This window comes from Eptatretus burgeri, chromosome 18 (genome assembly GCF_056783735.1).
Source record: "Eptatretus burgeri isolate ZD-2024b chromosome 18, Ebu_testis_v1, whole genome shotgun sequence".
In the NCBI taxonomy this organism is placed as follows: Eukaryota; Metazoa; Chordata; class Myxini; order Myxiniformes; family Myxinidae; genus Eptatretus; species Eptatretus burgeri.
The window spans coordinates 31,966,576-31,987,749 of record NC_140978.1 but is presented as its reverse complement, the minus strand read 5'-3'; the positions used below and the strand labels follow the sequence as shown (position 1 = coordinate 31,987,749).

General features: G+C 46.8%; 1 protein-coding gene across 2 annotated transcripts in view; it reads right to left on the bottom strand.

Annotated features, from left to right (window-relative positions):
- VMA22 (vacuolar ATPase assembly factor VMA22) overlaps positions 1-21,064 on the bottom strand; it is a 38,168-nt gene extending 17,104 nt beyond the window's left edge. Inside the window, exons 1-4 of one of the 2 annotated variants that reach the window (XM_085863809.1) lie at positions 20,311-21,064; positions 12,011-12,114; positions 8,310-8,413; positions 1,781-1,975 (exon numbers count right to left, since the gene is read on the bottom strand). In XM_085863809.1, the coding sequence (XP_085719935.1) occupies positions 1,781-1,975; positions 8,310-8,413; positions 12,011-12,114; positions 20,311-20,589 (682 nt within the window). In that variant the 5' untranslated portion in view covers positions 20,590-21,064. The remainder of the gene's footprint in view (positions 1-1,780; positions 1,976-8,309; positions 8,414-12,010; positions 12,115-20,310) is intronic. The other variant, XM_085863808.1, reaches the window with a different exon arrangement.
- Between the last annotated feature and the right edge of the window lie 110 nt (positions 21,065-21,174).

Here is a 21,174-nt window from a genome sequence, read left to right as displayed (position 1 = left end):
GAGCAGTCAGGCTTTACACCAAAGAGGTCAACGATTGACCGTATCCTTGCACTTCGTGTCCTCACCGAACGCAGACGAGAGTTTCGGCAGGGGCTGCTTGCAGCCTATGTTGATCTCTGTAAAGCGTTCAATTCAGTGAATCGGGATGTCCTCTGGAGGATTCTTGGTCTTCGTGGGGTGCCACCAAAACTGATCGATCTGATGTCTGAACTCTACTCTGGTACTGAGAGTGCTGTGAAGTGTGGTGGTACCATCTCTGACTTATTTCCAGTTGTTACTGGAGTTCGTCAGGGATGTGTACTTGCCCCCACACTTTTCAGCACTTGTATGGACTGGATTCTAGGGAGGATGTCGGAGAGATCAAGTTGCGGTGCGTCATTTGGGAATGTCAAGATCTCGGACCTTGACTTTGCAGATGATGCAGTCATCTTTGCGGAGACTTTAGACATCCTCTTGGGGGCCCTCGAGGTGCTGAATGAGGAGTCGGAGCCGTTGGGATTACGGGTTTCTTGGGTCAAAACTAAGATCCAGGCTTTCGGTGACATCTTGGATGCTGCTGTCCTGTCTGTGTCTGTTTGTGGTGAGGATGTTGAGGTCGTGGAGAGATTCACTTACCTTGGCAGTGATATTCATGTCTCTGCTGGCTGCGAGTCAGAGGTCAATAGACGTCTGGGTCGGGCCTGGGGAGTCATGGATTCACTGGATCATGGGGTGTGGTGCTGCCGGCACCTGTGCGGGAGGACGAAAGTCCGAGTCTTCAGGTCCTTGGTACTTCCAGTCTTGCTCTATGGGTGCGAGACTTGGACTTTGACCAAGGATCTGAGACGGAGACTTAATTCCTTTGGTACCAGGTCTCTTCGGAGAATCCTTGGCTATCGCTGGTCGGATTTTGTGTCCAACGAGCGGTTGCTGAGAGAGACTCAGATGAGATTTGTTACCTGCATAGTCCGTGAGCATCAGTTGCGGCTGTATGGACATGTGGCTCGTTTTCCTGACTCTGATCCTGCTCACCAGATTCTCTCAGCGAGGGAGTCTCATGAGTGGAGGAGGCCAGTGGGTCGACCACGTGCCTCATGGTTGCAACAGGTTGACCATCATCTCAAGGAGATGGGGATGGGCCTGGCATCTGCCTGGGGGATGGGCAGACGGAGGCCCCTGGAGTACCGGCGGAAAGTGGACGCAGCGACGTGCTGTTCTGGCACATGCTCCCATACCTGACCTGACCTGAATTGTTTAAACCACTAGATTTGTTACTGTATTTCAGTCTTGGAGACAACTACGTTTGAGGAAACTTATCTGAGCCTGTTGTAGTGTTTAAATAGGGCCGACAGGATTGTCCGGAAGTACACACACTCGCCTCGAAACCGTCGAGCCTGGGTTTGAATCCCGACCCGGCTATAAACTGTCATCCCGGTGTTTCCCAGGTAAGCTGATTCATCAATGTGTGTGCCGTCGCTCGGATGGATGTCCAACTGGAAGTCCGGTCTGCTGCTGTTTGTTGGTGGATGGTAAATATCCCATGGTGTCCTGAGCGACGAGTAGGCGAGCTATAACTGGCACCCTGAAAAAATTACAAATTCCTGCCCTAATCAGCAGAAGGCATGGCATCAGCAGCACAGCTGTGCCCTCAGCCAATGATACTACCCCACAGCCTTGTGCTGCATACAAACGAAGAAGAAGAAGTATTTAAATTTAAAAAGGATAATGAAAAAGGACATATAAATTGTCCTCCCATTGTTCCATGGTCTGTAGTAACGGCACGAAGAGCTAAATGGCTCACCTTGTTTGAAAGATTGCTGTGCTTGCCTCAAGCTCTGCGGAACCAACACCCCAAACCATTTCAAAGGGTCCTGAGGCAGCACCTTCTCCACAGCATTGTCCGAGGTTTTGTCCCATCTCTCCAAGCTCGAGGTATGTTCTCGATCTTCTGAACCTACGGTGTCCATTTCTGTTGGATTCTTTCTTCTTCTCACTCCTGTTTGACAGAAGGGGGTCAACGATAAAAGGAGATGCAAAGAACTTCAGACATAAAAGCAGGATTCTGCAGACGAGGCTTGTAACACATTTCTATGCCAACACAATGAACAAGCGCTTACACCCAGTCATGAGTAAGAGAATCCCACATCACGTGATGTAACAATGAATTGTGTCACATTCACATCTGATCGCAACGCTTCATGGTTTGGACCCCAGGTTCAAACCCTACCTACTGAGTCGATTTGTCCATCGTCTCCTAATAGCTTTGTAGTTCATAAAAAGGCAAATGCAGATGTAATGTCTTTGTCCTGCAGGCGACTTATGTACAAACTTCTCCATGGGCTTCATTGAGGTCAATGTTCATAATCATTATCAATATCTATCACACGACGTCACAGATCGTTGGGATGACAAGCTGGTGTTTTCATTGGAAAATATACCTAGTGGTGCCACTCTACTCTCCGAGCCAAGTTAGTGCAGGAACTTGCAACTCGTTCAGGATGCCAAGGATAACCTGCCGACTCATTGTCCAAGGCACAGAGACATCTTTCACAATCACGAGCAACCAACGCTAGGAGAAGGGCCCCAGTTTAGCATTCAGCCGAGGGACAGCACACTCACAGATGCAACACCCTGCCTGCAGGTCACCACTCTGACAGTTCATCATCGAATCAGCAATCAAACCGAAACAAGACAGCTCAGAGGCAAATGTGCTGCCGCTGCACCATCCTTTTGGAGTTGGTCAATGCAACAAAAAAAAAAAAACAGTACATTATAGATTGCTGTCATGTAACAGCCAAGAAAAGGACAACTAACCAACCACATACAACACGGCCGAGAAGGGGACAACAAAACAACCACATACAACACGGCCGAGAATGGGACAACAAAACAACCACATACAACACGGCCGAGAAGGGGACAACAAAACAACCACATACAACACGGCCGAGAAGGGGACAACAAAACAACCACATACAACACGGCCGAGAAGGGGACAACAAAACAACCACATACAACACGGCCGAGAAGGGAACAACAAAACAACCACATACAACACGGCCGAGAATGGGACAACAAAACAACCACATACAACACGGCCGAGAATGGGACAACAAAACAACCACATACAACACGGCCGAGAATGGGACAACAAAACAACCACATACAACACGGCCGAGAATGGGACAAGAAAACAACCACATACAACACGGCCAAGAATGGGACAACAAAACAACCACATACAACACGGCCGAGAATGGGACAACAAAACAACCACATACAACACGGCCGAGAAGGGGACAACAAAACAACTACATACAACACGGCCGAGAAGGGGACAACAAAACAACCACATACAACACGGCCGAGAATGGGACAAGAAAACAACCACATACAACACGGCCGAGAAGGGGACAACAAAACAACCACATACAACACGGCCGAGAAGGGGACAACAAAACAACCACATACAACACGGCCGAGAATGGGACAACAAAACAACCACATACAACACGGCCGAGAAGGGGACAACAAAACAACCACATACAACACGGCCGAGAAGGGGACAACAAAACAACCACATACAACACGGCCGAGAATGGGACAACAAAACAACCACATACAACACGGCCGAGAAGGGGACAACAAAACAACCACATACAACACGGCCGAGAAGGGGACAACAAAACAACTACATACAACACGGCCGAGAAGGGGACAACAAAACAACTACATACAACACGGCCGAGAACGGGACAACAAAACAACTACATACAACACGGCCGAGAACGGGACAACAAAACAACCACATACAACAGCTGAGAAGGGGACAACAAAACAACCACATACAACACGGCCGAGAATGGGACAACAAAACAACCACATACAACACGGCCGAGAATGGGACAACAAAACAACCACATACAACACGGCCGAGAAGGGGACAACAAAACAACCACATACAACACGGCCGAGAAGGGGACAACAAAACAACCACATACAACAGCTGAGAAGGGGACAACAAAACAACCACATACAACACGGCTGAGAAGGGGACAACAAAACAACCACATACAACAGCTGAGAAGGGGACAACAAAACACCCACATACAACACGGCCGAGAATGGGACAACAAAACAACCACATACAACACGGCCGAGAAGGGGACAACAAAACAACCACATACAACACGGCCGAGAAGGGGACAACAAAACAACCACACACAACACGGCCGAGAAGGGGACAACAAAACAACCACATACAACACGGCAAGAAGGGGACAACAAAACAACCACATACAACACTGCCGAGAAGGGGACAACAAAACAACCACATACAACACGGCCGAGAAGGGGACAACAAAACAACCACATACAACACGGCCGAGAAGGGGACAACAAAACAACCACATACAACACGGCAAGAAGGGGACAACAAAACAACCACATACAACACGGCCGAGAAGGGGACAACAAAACAACCACATACAACACGGCCGAGAATGGGACAACAAAACAACCACATACAACACGGCCGAGAAGGGGACAACAAAACAACCACATACAACACGGCCGAGAATGGGACAACAAAACAACCACATACAACACGGCCGAGAAGGGGACAACAAAACAACCACATACAACACTGCCGAGAAGGGGACAACAAAACAACCACATACAACACGGCCGAGAAGGGAACAACAAAACAACCACATACAACACGGCCGAGAATGGGACAACAAAACAACCACATACAACACGGCCGAGAAGGGGACAACAAAACAACCACATACAACACGGCCGAGAATGGGACAACAAAACAACCACATACAACACGGCCGAGAATGGGACAACAAAACAACCACATACAACACGGCAAGAAGGGGACAACAAAACAACCACATACAACACTGCCGAGAAGGGAACAACAAAACAACCACATACAACACGGCCAAGAATGGGACAACAAAACAACCACATACAACACGGCCGAGAAGGGGACAACAAAACAACCACATACAACACGGCCGAGAAGGGGACAACAAAACAACCACATACAACACGGCCGAGAATGGGACAACAAAACAACCACATACAACACGGCAAGAAGGGGACAACAAAACAACCACATGTTGTTACGAATTTGGAAACCTATCGCACACAACATTCAGGTCCTATAGATTAGTTATATCGGTAAGTATGTGTTTTATAGATAGCTTCCTTTCCCTTGTCTAATGGGTAAATAAATGTAAATGTGCTGTGAGTTACTTTTACAGGGTTTTTCTTATATTTTTCCACGTTCCCCTCACTCTGACCGGCACCATTGTTCTTCATGGGTTCAACCACGAACATGGGTGGGAATTCGCTCGAGACTCCGCCCAGAATGAGAGGGGTGGGCTGCTTGGCCAATCAGGAGCTTCACCACTTCAGATCGAGAACGGAGAGGGCAGAGACCTCCCCCCCCCCCCCGAAACAGGGTGAACAAGAGGGGAGCACTCGGTAGAGTGCAAAACCTCCGCCGCCAATACTGCTGGGTCACTTAAGTGAACCTGATATCCTATTCATTGTAGGTCAAAACGGATCAGACTCGACTGAACCACGATTGAATAAACTAAACTAGATCGACGTGCATGTAAAAAGAAATCGAAATTTTTTTGAAAAAAAAAGGTGCAAAATTTGTTTTTTTCTCTATAATTTTTTTGGGGGTGGGGGGGTTAAAATCACTTAAAACATGTAGAAATGCAAAAATAAATTCAAATATTTTTCAAATAAAATTGAAATTTTTTTGAAAAAAAGTTTCAAATTTTTTTTTCTCTAACAAATTTATTTATTTTTGGTTGGAAATCACTTAAAACATGTAGAAATGCAAAAACAAAAATTCAAATATTTTTTCAAAATGGCCGCCATAACGGCCATATTGGCCTTTGGACCAAGTCCAAAATCTAATGGCATGATCCTTGGACCATACCTAATCCCACCCACCAAGTTTCGTCGAAATCCGTCCAGGAGTTTTTCCATAATACTGTTCACAAACAAACAAACAGACAGGGGTGAAAACAGTAACCTCCGTCCATCTTCGAAAGCAGAGGTTAATAAGTACGCGGGCGCTGATCTTGATGGGGTAGATCACATCTCGTCTTCGCTGGTCTTGGAGGGGGACTTCTTCTTGGCGTGGTGGTCGTTTTGATGGGCTCATCGTGCTGGCCTTCTCTCGCCTTAGTCCTCGTCCTCGTCCTCGTCCTCCGCGGATCGAGCCGCACAAGGCGGACAGGTCCAAAATAGACCCTGGTCTGCAGCTCCACTATCGTCCGAGCTGAAAGCCGAAATAAAGGCGTCAGCCACCACTTCTTGTGTGCGTTTGTGTGTGTGTATCCGTGGGCCCGTCTTCTAAGTGGAGAACTGTTAAATGCTTTTGTGCTGTATATATTTGTATTGCATTCATTAATAGTTGGTTTAGTTCTGCTCTATGTTTCCCCTTTCCCTGTTGTAAATAAATATCCCATTTGTTGAATGTTCCAGCTCATCCTCATCCTTTCCTCCATTGGCTTCGCGTGCTGCGTGTTGGGGATTAGCTGGCCATTGCCGTTGTAACAGGATAATCGGGACCGACAGTTCTTGGCGATTAAACTGCTCGGAATCACACACGGAACGAGCGCGCTAAGCGGCTCGTTTTCGTACGAGTTCCGTCGAGGGTGAATTTCCCCAGTAGTTGGACCATGTGCGTATTTAGGTAAATTGAAATTGGCAAATGATCCTACCCCATGTGGTCTATCCATTGGCGAACTTCAGTCCAGTCAGGACCCGTCGGCTCCGGAGTCTGGGGCGACGACCTATACATTCCAGGCGATCGGTCGGGCCGACTTGTGGCTCCATCTAGCGGTCGTGCCCGCAGCCGATACCCGGCCCCACAACAATATAAAACACATCCGAGAAGGGGACAACCATCCAACTACATATAACACAGCCTAGAAGGTGACAACAAACCAACCACATATAACAAAGCCGAGAAGGGGACAACCAACCAACCACAAATAACATCCTCGAAGGGGACAACCATCCAACTACATATAACACAGCTGAGAAGGTGACAACAAACCAACCACACATATCACAGCCGAGAAGGTGACAACCATCCAACCATATACAACACAGCCAAGAAGGGGACAACCAACCAGCCACATGTAGTAGCCCAAAATAAATGCTATGCACAGCACATTGTTATTTTTGTGAAAAGGGAGACTACAGTAATAGTGTGCAATCTTTTTATGAAAATTGGAGCATGAAGAAGGATTGATAAAAGAGCCAACTTGACAACAAAAGAGTGAAATAGTAAAGATTACAAGGAGTGAGGACAAGTATGTGAAAGGTACATGCATGCAACCCCCCATAATCGCAAGTTCGAACACACACACACACACACACACACACACACACACACACACACACACACACACACACACACACACCTTCAGTCCAAAACAATTACTCAAAGCAATAACAATCAACTATTGAAAAACAATTCAATTATATAAACAACGGTAATTTCTAACACATCAAATTATCATTTGAAGGATGTTACAAATGATACCAATTCCACAACACTCTCCACTTCACCTTATCTGAATAGAAACCTCAAAGTAGTTGCACGGTTTTAAAGTAAAAAGTTCAGCGATCTGTGTCAGATTGACCGATTTTCCGAATGTCTGGATCGTAGATGGTTCAGCGTGTACGCACGTGCACAAACTTGTCCGAGACACCCATCTGTAGATTATTCTGACTTCCGGCTTTTTAAACCCGTATCCAAATAAGTGAAACTAGAGTGAAGTCGATTGCGCGCCATCAAAAATCCCCATGCTTCCCACCTGTGACCGCCAAGTCCCCACCCCCTGGGGCATGAACCGGGTGTCAAATCCCCCCCCAAAATCGTTACATATTTCATGCGTCTCCCAGTGTTGATTGCATTAAACAAAGTTTCAAATAAAAATGCGATAAAAAGTGCCCGTGATTGCATTTTTTGGTACTTGACCTTCTGAGCCTACTGCAGCGAGGCGAAGCCAAAAATGACACTGCTCTGGCACCTTCTTGTCATGTGGTGATCATAACTACCAAGTTTGGTGAATTTCTGCCCAATCGTTCATAAGATCACGTGGATGGACAGAGACAGTCAGTCACCCTTTTTAATTTTTTTTTTTTTTAAACCTTGAGCTTCTGGGCCCTGTGCACAAAACGTGTCATGGTGAATCGTGTGATGAACAGGAATGGATAGTGGATAAGGCCATTCGTTACATCGGCATTAATGTCAGCGAGTCAAAATGGACAAGCAGCCTCACCTTGTACTTCAGCTGTCAAGGTTTCCACAGGGCCTTGGTGTATTCTATTCGTTCGTGATCCAGCCTCCAGGAGCTGGAGGCTAGTTAGGCCTGCAGGCTTCTTGCTGAAAAACAAACGATACGTCATGCACGCACCCTGGAGGACATCGACTCGATTCCCAAACCACCAGTCAGTAATGTGCTGAAGTACGCAGATTATCATTTCAGCATCTCTGGATCGATAATCAGGAATTCTAGGCGAGACGCAAACAAGCATAATAAAAACATTCCGACATCAATGCTCGCACGAGCCGAGTTGGGCAAGCTGTTCTCACCATTGGTTTCCAAAGGCGTTTCGCTTCTGCAAACGACCTTCCTTCATTTGGAAAAAGGCTTTGTAAGACCGGCAGACAATCGGTAGTGGAAATATCACGTGCTGGCCCACATAAGATTTGAGTGCTCTGACGAGTTCCAAGATAGCCAGAGAGAAAGCAAAGGGTCAAATCTGCCACATTCATTTGTCTGTTGTGATAATGTGCTTGTACTGCGTTTAAATTCATCGAGAAGCTTCTACTGTGCGCAAAGTCCTTAAACTGCTCGAAGCGTCAAGCAGTCAAATCACTTTGCACACAGCTCAATACCAAAGGTGTGAATCCACATCAAGTGTTGTGTTAAAAATTCCCCTGCTTTTGAAGATGAAGATCACATAACTTGCAATTTTATAGTTCCTGTAAATGCGTGCGAGTGTGTGGGTAAAGTGGTGGTGGTGTTGGTGAGTATACTTTATTTATTTTCTTTAAAATTTATACAAGGTCTAAGACTCGTAATGGAGCTGCCACTCAAACACACGCATCGACATACTGATGAGTCGAACACTGAACAAGGCCAATGGGCTTGGGTGAAGTGCCGTCACTTCGCCGTCATAACAATAGTGCCGCTTCTCTCACCGCACTCAACGGGGAATTTCCTCAGGGAGAAATTTCCTCCTCCCCATGGATGGCAACCTATGGAGATTGTCCGTGCTCCATCGTTTTAAATGCTGAACGTCAAGCGAGGAAGCAGCATGTACTCTTTTTAAAGTCGTCGGTACGACTCAGCCGGGGTTTTAACCACCGACCTCCGAGACTCGAAGCAGACGCTCTCAGCATTACATCACCGAGTCTGGTTACAACTGGCATTCCCAGAGGTTGTGCGTTGAAATCCAACTGAAGGCAACTCAGGATTAAAGATTTGGATTCCAAGCCGAAAGAAGTCGAGGAAGTTTCAGGAGAACTGCCACACCGCCACTGCATTGTCGGTAAAACCCAGCTGGCTCATTGACAACCTGGAGGGTGGGATCATCCAACAGCCAGCCCTCACCTGGTCTTGTCTATATATGATGCTAGTCCACCAGCTATCATTCCCCTTGCCTTGTGACAGAAGGTCGTTCTGAATGGGTTCTCCCCTTCTCATGGCCTAACATTTAACAAATAAATTAAATACATATCAATAATTGGCTGGAAATAAAAATTCATAAATCCATATGTTCCAAACTTCATATTTGCCACCAAAAAATTCACAAACACAAGTACCTTAGACCTTTTGCATCAGGTTGGTGAGCTCAGTTGCATTATACAGAGGCACTCTGCTTTTGCCTCGTCATAAATATGATTAAATATAATGACGAGTCCAGAAGAAAAAAAAAAAAAAAAAAAAGACAACTATGCACAGACGGAAAAATAATGTGAAAAAGCTGGTCTTTATTTAAACACACACAAAAAGAAGACTAAAATCAGGTTAACTGAGAAGATCGACCTGTTCAAATAGGAAGACGATCTCGTGGAAATTGTCGAAAGTTTCTTCTTCATCGGTTCTAAGATTGAAGTGAATGGAGAATGCGGAGGAGAAATTAATGCACGGTTAGCGTTGGGGAGAACAGCAATGTCAGGATCCATCATCTCTCTTGGTGAAGCCACGTTTAAAAGTTGGCCTCCAAAGCCAGTCGCCGATTGGACATCCTCCGTCGTGCAAAGTCCACCACCTTCCCCTCTGGGCTGGCTCCCCGGCCTCACATCTTGCTCAGCTTGATGCCGTACAAACCAAGGCCTTCAAAGATCATTGGAATCTCTCACGATGAAGCCGAGTCTATCGGCCTATCAATTCGCCATGGCAGACAGGTCGATGGTCTCAGAGTCTTCCTCCGCCTCATTTCTGGTCTTGCACCCTCTGCCCTCCCCCCCAGGTATCTGCAATATGCATGCAGTCCCCCATCAAACCCCTTCTGGTGACACTACCTAAATCCAGGATCACTGCCCACCTCCCCTCATTCATTTCTCTTGCCTGTGGAACCAACTTACACATCCTCTTTGATCTCATTCTTCCCTCGAGGTCTTCAAGACAAATCTCTAACACCATCTCAGATCATCCCCAATCCAAAACCATGATTTTTTTCTATCCTCATTAACCTCCCCCAAAATCCCTCCTCTTCCAAATTTTCAGTTTTCCCTCCTTTGAGCTTCCTTCTTTATCCATCTTGTCCACCCCATGCATCATCTTGCCGACACTCCTCCCCACACCCATAGTTTGTCCAAGTCTTCCTCCATCTTGACCTTCAACTCTGCTATTGGTGTTCCCCTCTCTCAACTGTTCCTTTTGCGTTCTGTTCAGTGCACAAGCTCTTCCACAAGCCTCGACTGTGTATACAAAAAAAAAAACAATAATAACAATAGGCAGACCTCAAATGTGTTTAATGGATGCGGTAAAGCTCTGCAACCAAGCTGTTTCTGCCAGAGCTTGAGGAAGCAGTGCAGGACAGGGAAGTTTGGAGAAACCTGATTACCAATGGTGTTGGCTTCATGGTTTGGGTGGTGGGCTTTTGATCCGAGCGTCCTGAGTTCAAATCCTGCTCACCCGTTGAATTAATACCAAGTGGGGTTGATTCAGCCTGCCATCCTTCTGAGGTCAGGCAAAATGAGTACCAACTTGCTGGGATGATTGAGCCATTCAAGTATCCTGCGTCAGAGTAGCAACCCGTCCAGGATTGTGCTCAAAAGCCCAGTAGACTGCTTCGGCAGCACCGACGCTCTGTACAGAGTATGGTCCCGATGGATGGATGGATGGATCAACAATATCACCAGAGGTCGGCCACGACTTGTTGGAAGCGGATAACTAGATCAGATATAACTACTGATTTGCAATTTAGCAGAAATTGATCATTTAAATTACAATTACTGTAGAGTAGAATTTAGTCGGGTCTATAAAGAGTAAGTACTTTGATGCTCTTCAAAGTTATTAAGTATTCCATTCACACAAGGTTAACGATTAGTTTTCAGTGGCGAATGCGATTTTGGAAGTCGAGGTCCTTGGCAGGTGTATGCCAATAAATGGGAAATTGGTGCGATCATCTCTGAGCGTGCAGAATTTTAACATTTCTTGAGCTTGTTGATTGATGGCGTGCACTCCAAGAATTCTGCGCAGAATTCGGACCCGTCGGAGTCCGAATTAAGCCGGAGGACCCGTCTGCTCGGATTGGTTGGTGGGCGTGAAAGATCCCACGGTCATTCGTGAAGAATATGTGAGCCGTCACAGGCACCCTGAACGAATTACAAATCCCTGCTCTAGCCTTACAGGGGGCACCGCATCAGCGGCACAGCCACGCTCTCAGCAGTGATGCCAGCCATCAGCCACGTGACGAGGATCACACTTGTAACAATCACAAGTCTGAACATACATTGATGTAATACCTGCAGCAGACATGGACAAGTGGCGCCATCTTGTGAGGGTACTGCAGTGGAGAGACGTTTTTGTTGCCCATGGAGTACCGAGCCTGGGAGAGGCCGAGCCAACCCTGAAAATAGAAAATAAAAACAAATAAACAAAAATAAGTAGCACGCACGCACGCACCAAGTAGAAATACAATCCATTCATCGCACATCTCCTCAGGTGTTGTTACGGAGTCACGACGCTGCTCTCTCTCCAACGGCAGGTCCGGTGCTGTAAAGCAGCAGCGCGGAAATGATAGCACTGGGTGGTTTGCATTTGCCTTTCAAGTGGCAATTAGGGACAGCAATTTGTAATTTGGTCCAGGGTGGCGGTGAGAACTCACCTACTCTCCAAGGAAGACAATGGAGGATCTTTAAAAACGATCACCAAGTAATGCGAGCACACAGGACACCCCGCTTGACGTCCATCAGAGGAACTGCGCACTCGCTGATGGAACACCCATACCAGAGAGGCTCAGAAGCACCACCAAACAGATGGGTCGGGAATCGAACCCAGCCTAGATAGCTGAGAAACCAGCGCGCTACCACCACACCATCCCTTCGGACTGATGTGCAACTTGATCCATGTTAAAACAGGGACGATTGTGTGCAAGGTTTCCTCTTTACAAGCTAATGGGTGTGATAAAGTTCCCTTTGAACAATCAATTTCGATTCCACTTCAAAAGAGAAGAGTTTACAGGGAGACGACGCACAACCAGGATTACTGCAGACGTCACCAATACAAGTTATTCAATCAACAGCTTCAACATGATACGTGGCTGCTGGTTACCATTATGCTCAATGGACCTGTTTTACAATGATGGCAGTTCCTATGATGCCAAAAGAGGACACAATAGTGCTGCTGCATGTGAGGGCCATGACAGATGGTGTCAGGGCGAAGATTTTGGTTTGGGTGTGCACTGTGCATGAGGGGTGGTTATTACGGTGTGGGTGGGAGGGCGGGGGTTTGCTGAGACGGCATTGATGGGTGGTTGTTCTGGTGCTGATGACAGTGACTAGATGGTGCTGATGACAGTGACGACATCTATCTATAATTCCAGCTGTGTGTGTGTGTGTGTGTGTGTGTGTGTGTGTGTGTGTGTGTGTGTGTGTGTGTGTGTGTGTGTGTGTGTGTGTGTGTGTGTGTGTGTGTGTGTGTGTGTGTGTGTGTGTGTGTGTGTGTCTGCCTGTCTGCAACCGCCGTTTCTCGATAACCGCTGGTCTGATCTTTTTGAAACTTGCCAGGAATATTGCCGGGGACCCGCGGATGTGCCTTTTCAGGATGGCCATTTTATTGTTATGACAAGTTACGGCCTTTTTCGGTCATTTCCAATGACCTAATAATATTGGTGAGAGAAAGGGTAATATGGGTCCGTCCGTCCGTCCGTTCACAATGAAGTTGAAGTGGGAGATCTGGTCATTAGTGATCCTGATAGAGGTCGATGAGACGTACACGATGGTGTGACTTTCAAGGTCACCGAAGGTCAAGGTCAAGGTCACGAGGCCTTTGAAGTTGCGAAAAAGCCGATTTTCAAATTCTATCTCCATCATTTCTCAATCGATCTTGAATTTGATTGCAGCATATGACTCTATGGGACAATATCTAAATTTTGATCGGGCCGGATTTTCGATATTCGCTTTCGTTTTCGTGTCACGTGACTTCAAAGTTGGCAAAAAATGCGAAAATGACGATTTTCAAAATCTATCTCCTACATTTCTCAAACAATCTTGAATTTGATTGTGGCATATGAATCTATGGGACAATATCTAAATTTGGTCAGGCCGGATTTTCTATATTCGCTTTCGTTTTCGCGTCACGTGACTTCAAACTTTGCAAAAACTGCCCTACCTTCAGGAGGCTATATATTCTCTACTGGGAATGGTAAAAGTTAGTGAATGGTCTCATTGCATAGCAGCTGACCTTGTATATTATATTTATACATTTTCCGCCGAAGGTGCAAAAGTTTCAAAACCCGAAATGTCAACGTCGGCATTTATTTTCAAAATATAATTTCGTGCACGTGCGCCAAAATGCCGAGTCATCTTTCACCAAACTGCGCAGTTCGAGCTGTGCAGTAGTCTTCGGTCATTACTGAACATTGAGAACTTGTGGTATTATTTCTCGCAGAGATGACCGTCACTCCCGCACGGGGGTAATTTTTATTGCTTTTTTCAGTGTTGGAAAGGTGTATATATCGCAGCTGAAGTGTCGTTCCACCATATCATGCCATTTTTTCCCAAAGATATCTCAGAATAATGATAACAGCATATTAATAGTAATAATAATAAAAGCACAATAATTGGCAGTAATAAAAAGAATAACGTGATACAATGACCAATGTCTGTCAACCAATAATGACCAATATATTGTCTGTCAACCAATAATGACCGATATATTGTCTGTCAACCAATAATGACCAATAACATCTGTCAATCAATGACAGGACACGGTGCTATGACATCACAATTATTGTTTATTTATTTATTTTTGCACGATTGACACCACAATTCTTCTTCTTCTTCGTATGGTATGACGTCACAATCGAGGGGGCGAGAGAGAGAAGGGGGGGAGAGAGAGAAGGGGGGGAGAGAGAAGGGGGGAGAGAGAGAAGGGGGAGAGAGAAGGGGGAGAGAGAAGGGGGAGAGAGAAGGGGGAGAGAGAAGGGGGAGAGAGAAGGGGGAGAGAGAAGGGGGAGAGAGTGGGGAGAGAGGGGAGAGAGGGGGAGAGAGGGGTGGGAGAGCCCCTTCTCTCTCCCCCTTTTCTCTCCCCCTTTTCTCTCTCCCCCTTTTCTCTCTCTCCCCCCCTTCTCTCTCTCCCCCCCTCGATTGTGACGTCATACCATACGAAGAAGAAGAAGAATTGTGGTGTCAATCATGCAAAAATAAATAAATAAACAATAATTGTGATGTCATAGCACCGTGTCCTGTCATTGATTGACAGATGTTATTGGTCATTATTGGTTGACAGACAATATATCGGTCATTATTGGTTGACAGACAATATATCAGTCATTATTGGTTGACAGACATTGGTCATTGTATCACGTTATTCTTTTTATTACTGCAAATTATTGTGCTTTTATTATTATTACTATTAATATGCTGGTATCATTATTGTGAGATATCTTTGGGGAAAAAATGGCATGATAAGGTGGAACGACACTTCAGCTGCGATATATACACCTTTCCAACACTGAAAAAAGCAATAAAATGGCCGCAACTTGGAAACCGCTCGTCCGATTCATATCAAACCTTGAAAAGGCACATCCGCCGGTCCCCGGCAATATTCCTGGCAAGTTTCAATAAGATCGGACTGGTGGTTATCGAGAAACGGCGGTCACAGACAGACAGACAGACAGACAGACAGACAGACAGAGACACAGATTGCTGGAATTATAGATGGTGCTCACAGTGACAATACGGTGCTGACAGTGACAATACGGTGCTGACAGTGACAATACGGTGCTGACAGTGACAATACGGTGCTGATGACAGTGACTATATGATGCTGATGACAGTGACTATATGATGCTGATGACAGTGACTATATGATGCTGATGACAGTGACTATATGATGCTGATGACAGTGACTATATGGTGCTGATGACAGTGACTATATGGTGCTGATGACAGTAACCATATGATGTTGATGACAGTGACTATATGGTGCTGACAGTGACCATATGATGTTGATGACAGTGACTATATGGTGCTGACAGTGACCATATGATGTTGATGATAGTGACTATATGGTGCTGATAGTGACCATATGATGTTGATGACAGTGACTATATGGTGCTGACAGTGACCATATGATGTTGATGACATTGACTATACTAGTACGTGCCCGTAAAAATAAAAAATAAAGAAAATAATAAATAAATATTCAAACCGCGAGCAACAAACAACAACCACACAGGCCGTTTCTTTGCTCTCGCGTGCCCGTACATGCGTGGCCCAGAAGTTCGCATATTATTCGCAGTTACGATTATTCGCAATTTAGATTTAATACCCAATTATTCAATTAGCACCAACGTATTTTACCTTTTCGCAATGTCGTGGCAAGGAAAAACAAAAAGAGAAGAGAAGAGAGAGAAAAAAAAATTTACTTCCTGGTTCGGAGCATACCAGCACTCTGATGTTACCAAAATTTATGCACCGTCTAATATGAAAACGATCATAACTTGGGGCATTGTGTTTATCTATAAATGCGCATAAGAAATAGAGAAATTATTAGAACGAGCAGAAACCCCGTCACAGACGGATTCCGTTCATTCAACCACCCTCACCAGCTCACCCACACTCGAGGGACATGGATTGGACAGGGCGTGCTTACCCCCGCCTACTCATCCCCTGCCCCTGCCCCATTCCCCCCCAAAATTTAATTACTCCGACCCCGCCCCCGCCTCTTCACTCCCCGCCCCCCGTCTCTCGATTCCCCGCCCCACTTGCCCCCGGGCCCCCACCCCCCTGTCCACCCCCTCACACTCAACCCTGCCTAATTCACCCCAGCCCCACCCACTCATCCCCCGCCCCATTTCCCCCCGTCTCCCGCTTTCAATTTGCTTACCTTTCCCCCCGCCTCCTCACTCCCTGCCCCTGCCTCTTCACTCCTCGCCTCCGTCTCAACGAAAAGTGTTTATTCTGCTTCAGAGTTGAAGGTTGACTATTGCCACTATGTGCGATGCACTCTTACAGGTACGAAGTTTCTTTCAGTCCAGGTCACAGTACCGAGAAAAACGTGACGCGACCGCGAGGAGGAGCACAAAATTGGTCCTTCAGTATTAATATATAGATACACGAAGTCATCACTATCCGGAAGTCCGTACGTTGTAACCCGTAATGGGGAACGCGGCTGAGCTTCTCTTTCCCATCGGCCACGCCCACGCAACGTGTCTTGTCATTGGTTGGTCAATAAATGGACATAACTTGGGAAGCACTTGTCAGATTAATATAAAACCTTGAAAAGGCACATCCTCAGGTCCCCAGCAATATACCTGGCAAGTTTCAATTAGATCGGGCCAGCGGTTGTCGAGAAACAGCGGTCACACACACACACACACACACACACACACACACACACACACACACACACACACACACACCCACACACACACACACACACACACACACACACACACACACACACACACACACACACACACACACACACACACACACACACACACACACACACACACACACACACACACACACACACACACAGCTGGAATTATAGATAGATGATGTTGATGACAGTGACTACGTGGTGCTGATGACAGTGACTACGTGGTGCTGATGACAGTGACTACGTGGTGCTGATGACAGTGACTACGTGGTGCCGATGACAGTGACTACGTGGTGCCGATGACAGTGACTACGTGGTGCCGATGACAGTGACTACGTGGTGCCGATGACAGTGACTACGTGGTGCCGATGACAGTGACTACGTGGTGCCGATGACAGTGACTACGTGGTGCCGATGACAGTGACTACGTGGTGCCGATGACAGTGACTACGTGGTGCCGATGACAGTGACTACGTGGTGCCGATGACAGTGACTACGTGGTGCCGATGACAGTGACTACGTGGTGCCGATGACAGTGACTACGTGGTGCCGATGACAGTGACTACGTGGTGCCGATGACAGTGACTACGTGGTGCCGATGACAGTGACTACGTGGTGCCGATGACAGTGACTACGTGGTGCCGATGACAGTGACTACGTGGTGCCGATGACAGTGACTACGTGGTGCCGATGACAGTGACTACGTGGTGCCGATGACAGTGACTACGTGGTGCCGATGACAGTGACTACGTGGTGCCGATGACAGTGACTACGTGGTGCCGATGACAGTGACTACATGGTGCCGATGACAGTGACTACGTGGTGCCGATGACAGTGACTACGTGGTGCCGATGACAGTGACTACATGGTGCCGATGACAGTGACTACATGGTGCCGATGACAGTGACTACATGGTGCCGATGACAGTGACTACATGGTGCCGATGACAGTGACTACATGGTGCCGATGACAGTGACTACATGGTGCCGATGACAGTGACTACATGGTGCCGATGACAGTGACTACATGGTGCCGATGACAGTGACTACATGGTGCCGATGACAGTGACTACATGGTGCCGATGACAGTGACTACATGGTGCCGATGACAGTGACTACATGGTGCCGATGACAGTGACTACATGGTGCCGATGACAGTGACTACATGGTGCCGATGACAGTGACTACATGGTGCCGATGACAGTGACTACATGGTGCCGATGACAGTCACTACATGGTGCCGATGACAGTGACTACATGGTGCCGATGACAGTGACTACATGGTGCCGATGACAGTGACTACATGGTGCCGATGACAGTGACTACATGGTGCCGATGACAGTGACTACATGGTGCCGATGACAGTGACTACATGGTGCCGATGACAGTGACTACATGGTGCCGATGACAGTGACTACATGGTGCCGATGACAGTGACTACATGGTGCCGATGACAGTGACTACATGGTGCCGATGACAGTGACTACATGGTGCCGATGACAGTGACTACATGGTGCCGATGACAGTGACTACATGGTGCCGATGACAGTGACTACATGGTGCCGATGACAGTGACTACATGGTGCTGATGACAGTGACTACATGGTGCTGATGACAGTGACTACATGGTGCTGATGACAGTGACTACATGGTGCTGATGACAGTGACTACATGGTGCTGATGACAGTGACTACATGGTGCTGATGACAGTGACTACATGGTGCTGATGACAGTGACTACATGGTGCTGATGACAGTGACTACATGGTGCTAACAGTGATTACATGGTGCTGACAGTGACTACATGGTGCTGACAGTGACTACATGGTGCTGACAGTGACTACATGGTGCTGACAGTGACTATATGGTGCCGATGACAGTGACTATATGGTGCCGATGACAGTGACTACATGGTGCCGATGACAGTGACTACATGGTGCCGATGACAGTGACTACATGGTGCCGCTGACAGTGACTACATGGTGCTGATGACAGTGACTATATGGTGCTGATGACAGTGACTACATGGTGCTGATGACAGTGACTACATGGTGCTGATGACAGTTACTACATGGTGCTGATGACAGTGACTACATGGTGCTGATGACAGTGACTACATGGTGCTGATGACAGTGACTACATGGTGCTGATGACAGTGACTACATGGTGCTGATGACAGTGACTACATGGTGCTGATGACAGTGACTACATGGTGCTGATGACAGTGACTACATGGTGCTGATGACAGTGACTACATGGTGCTGATGACAGTGACTACATGGTGCTGATGACAGTGACTACATGGTGCTGCTGACAGTGATTACATGGTGCTGACAGTGATTATATGGTGCTGACAGTGACTACATGGTGCTGACAGTGACTACATGGTGCTGACAGTGACTATATGGTGCTGATGACAGTGACTATATGGTGCTGATGACAGTGACTACATGGTGCCGATGACAGTGACTACATGGTGCTGATGACAGTGACTACATGGTGCCGATGACAGTGACTACATGGTGCTGACAGTGACTACATGGTGCTGATGACAGTGACTATATGGTGCTGATGACAGTGACTATATGGTGCTGATGACAGTGACTACATGGTGCCGATGACAGTGACTACATGGTGCTGATGACAGTGACTACATGGTGCTGACAGTGATTATATGGTGCTGATGACAGTGACTACATGGTGCCGATGACAGTGACTACATGGTGCTGATGACAGTGACTACATGGTGCTGATGACAGTGACTACATGGTGCTGATGACAGTGACTACATGGTGCTGATGACAGTGACTACATGGTGCTGATGACAGTGACTACATGGTGCCGATGACAGTGACTACATGGTGCCGATGACAGTGACTACATGGTGCTGATGACAGTGACTACATGGTGCCGATGACAGTGACTACATGGTGCCGATGACAGTGACTACATGGTGCTGATGACAGTGACTACATGGTGCCGATGACAGTGACTACATGGTGCTGATGACAGTGACTACATGGTGCTGATGACAGTGACTACATGGTGCTGATGACAGTGACTACATGGTGCTGATGACATTGATTATATGGTGCTGATGACAGTGATTATATGGTGCTGATGACAGTGACTGTATGGTCCTGATGACAATGACTGTATGGTGACTGTGACGCCCCTCCCCCCCCCCCCATGGTGACTGTACGGTGTTGGGAGTACCTGTTGTACACCAGTGTCCATCTCGTGCCGTTTGACAGCCATGTCCTCCAGCAGATGCAGCATGTGCCATGCGAGGAGGTCCAGCCTGCGGTACAGTTCGTCTTGAGACAAATCATCGCACATATTTCCCGGGTTTTTGGAGCCGGTCTCCTCCCGAAACAAGGAATCAATATCTCCGACTTTTGTGGAAGTCGATTCATTCGTTCCCATGGTGTTCTTGGAGCCCTCGGAACTGGGGTCTCCGACCTGGGAGGGGAAACTCGGTTCCAAATCGGACATCGTAAAGGAGCCAGAGAAGCACAAAGACACGAAGAAAGACGGTCTCGACTCAACTCGAGTCGACTCTAATATTATTGAAGGAAATGACGTCACAAGTCTCTCGCGTTCCTCCTGAATACTAATAAAAATTACAGATATTTATAATTTAAAGCAAACATGGGCCATGTAAGTAAATTACAAAACACATCACGTTTATAACACGAATGATGCTTTTCGCTTATACACCGCCAAAGATTTAAACGCCACGAGGTCGCCTCAACAAATAAGAGATTTTGAAACATCGAATAAATATAAATATTAGCGAACGTAGTGAGCCTCATACTCAAAGCGTGCACATGAGAGAATAGGAAACAAGAACAACACAATACCCGAGCAATTTGGAATCCGTGCCGTCGGCTATAACCCTTTTGCTTCCGGTTTTTGTCATGGGGAATGATGCGTCCCGGGAGATAAAGGCATCGTCGGAGACATGAAAGACCCAAATGTCAGACATGGTGTATATTTCCTCCACTGATTTTAATAAAGATAACTCTCAGATCATCAAAAAATAATTTTTCATCGTGATTTACATTATTTGATCGCTGA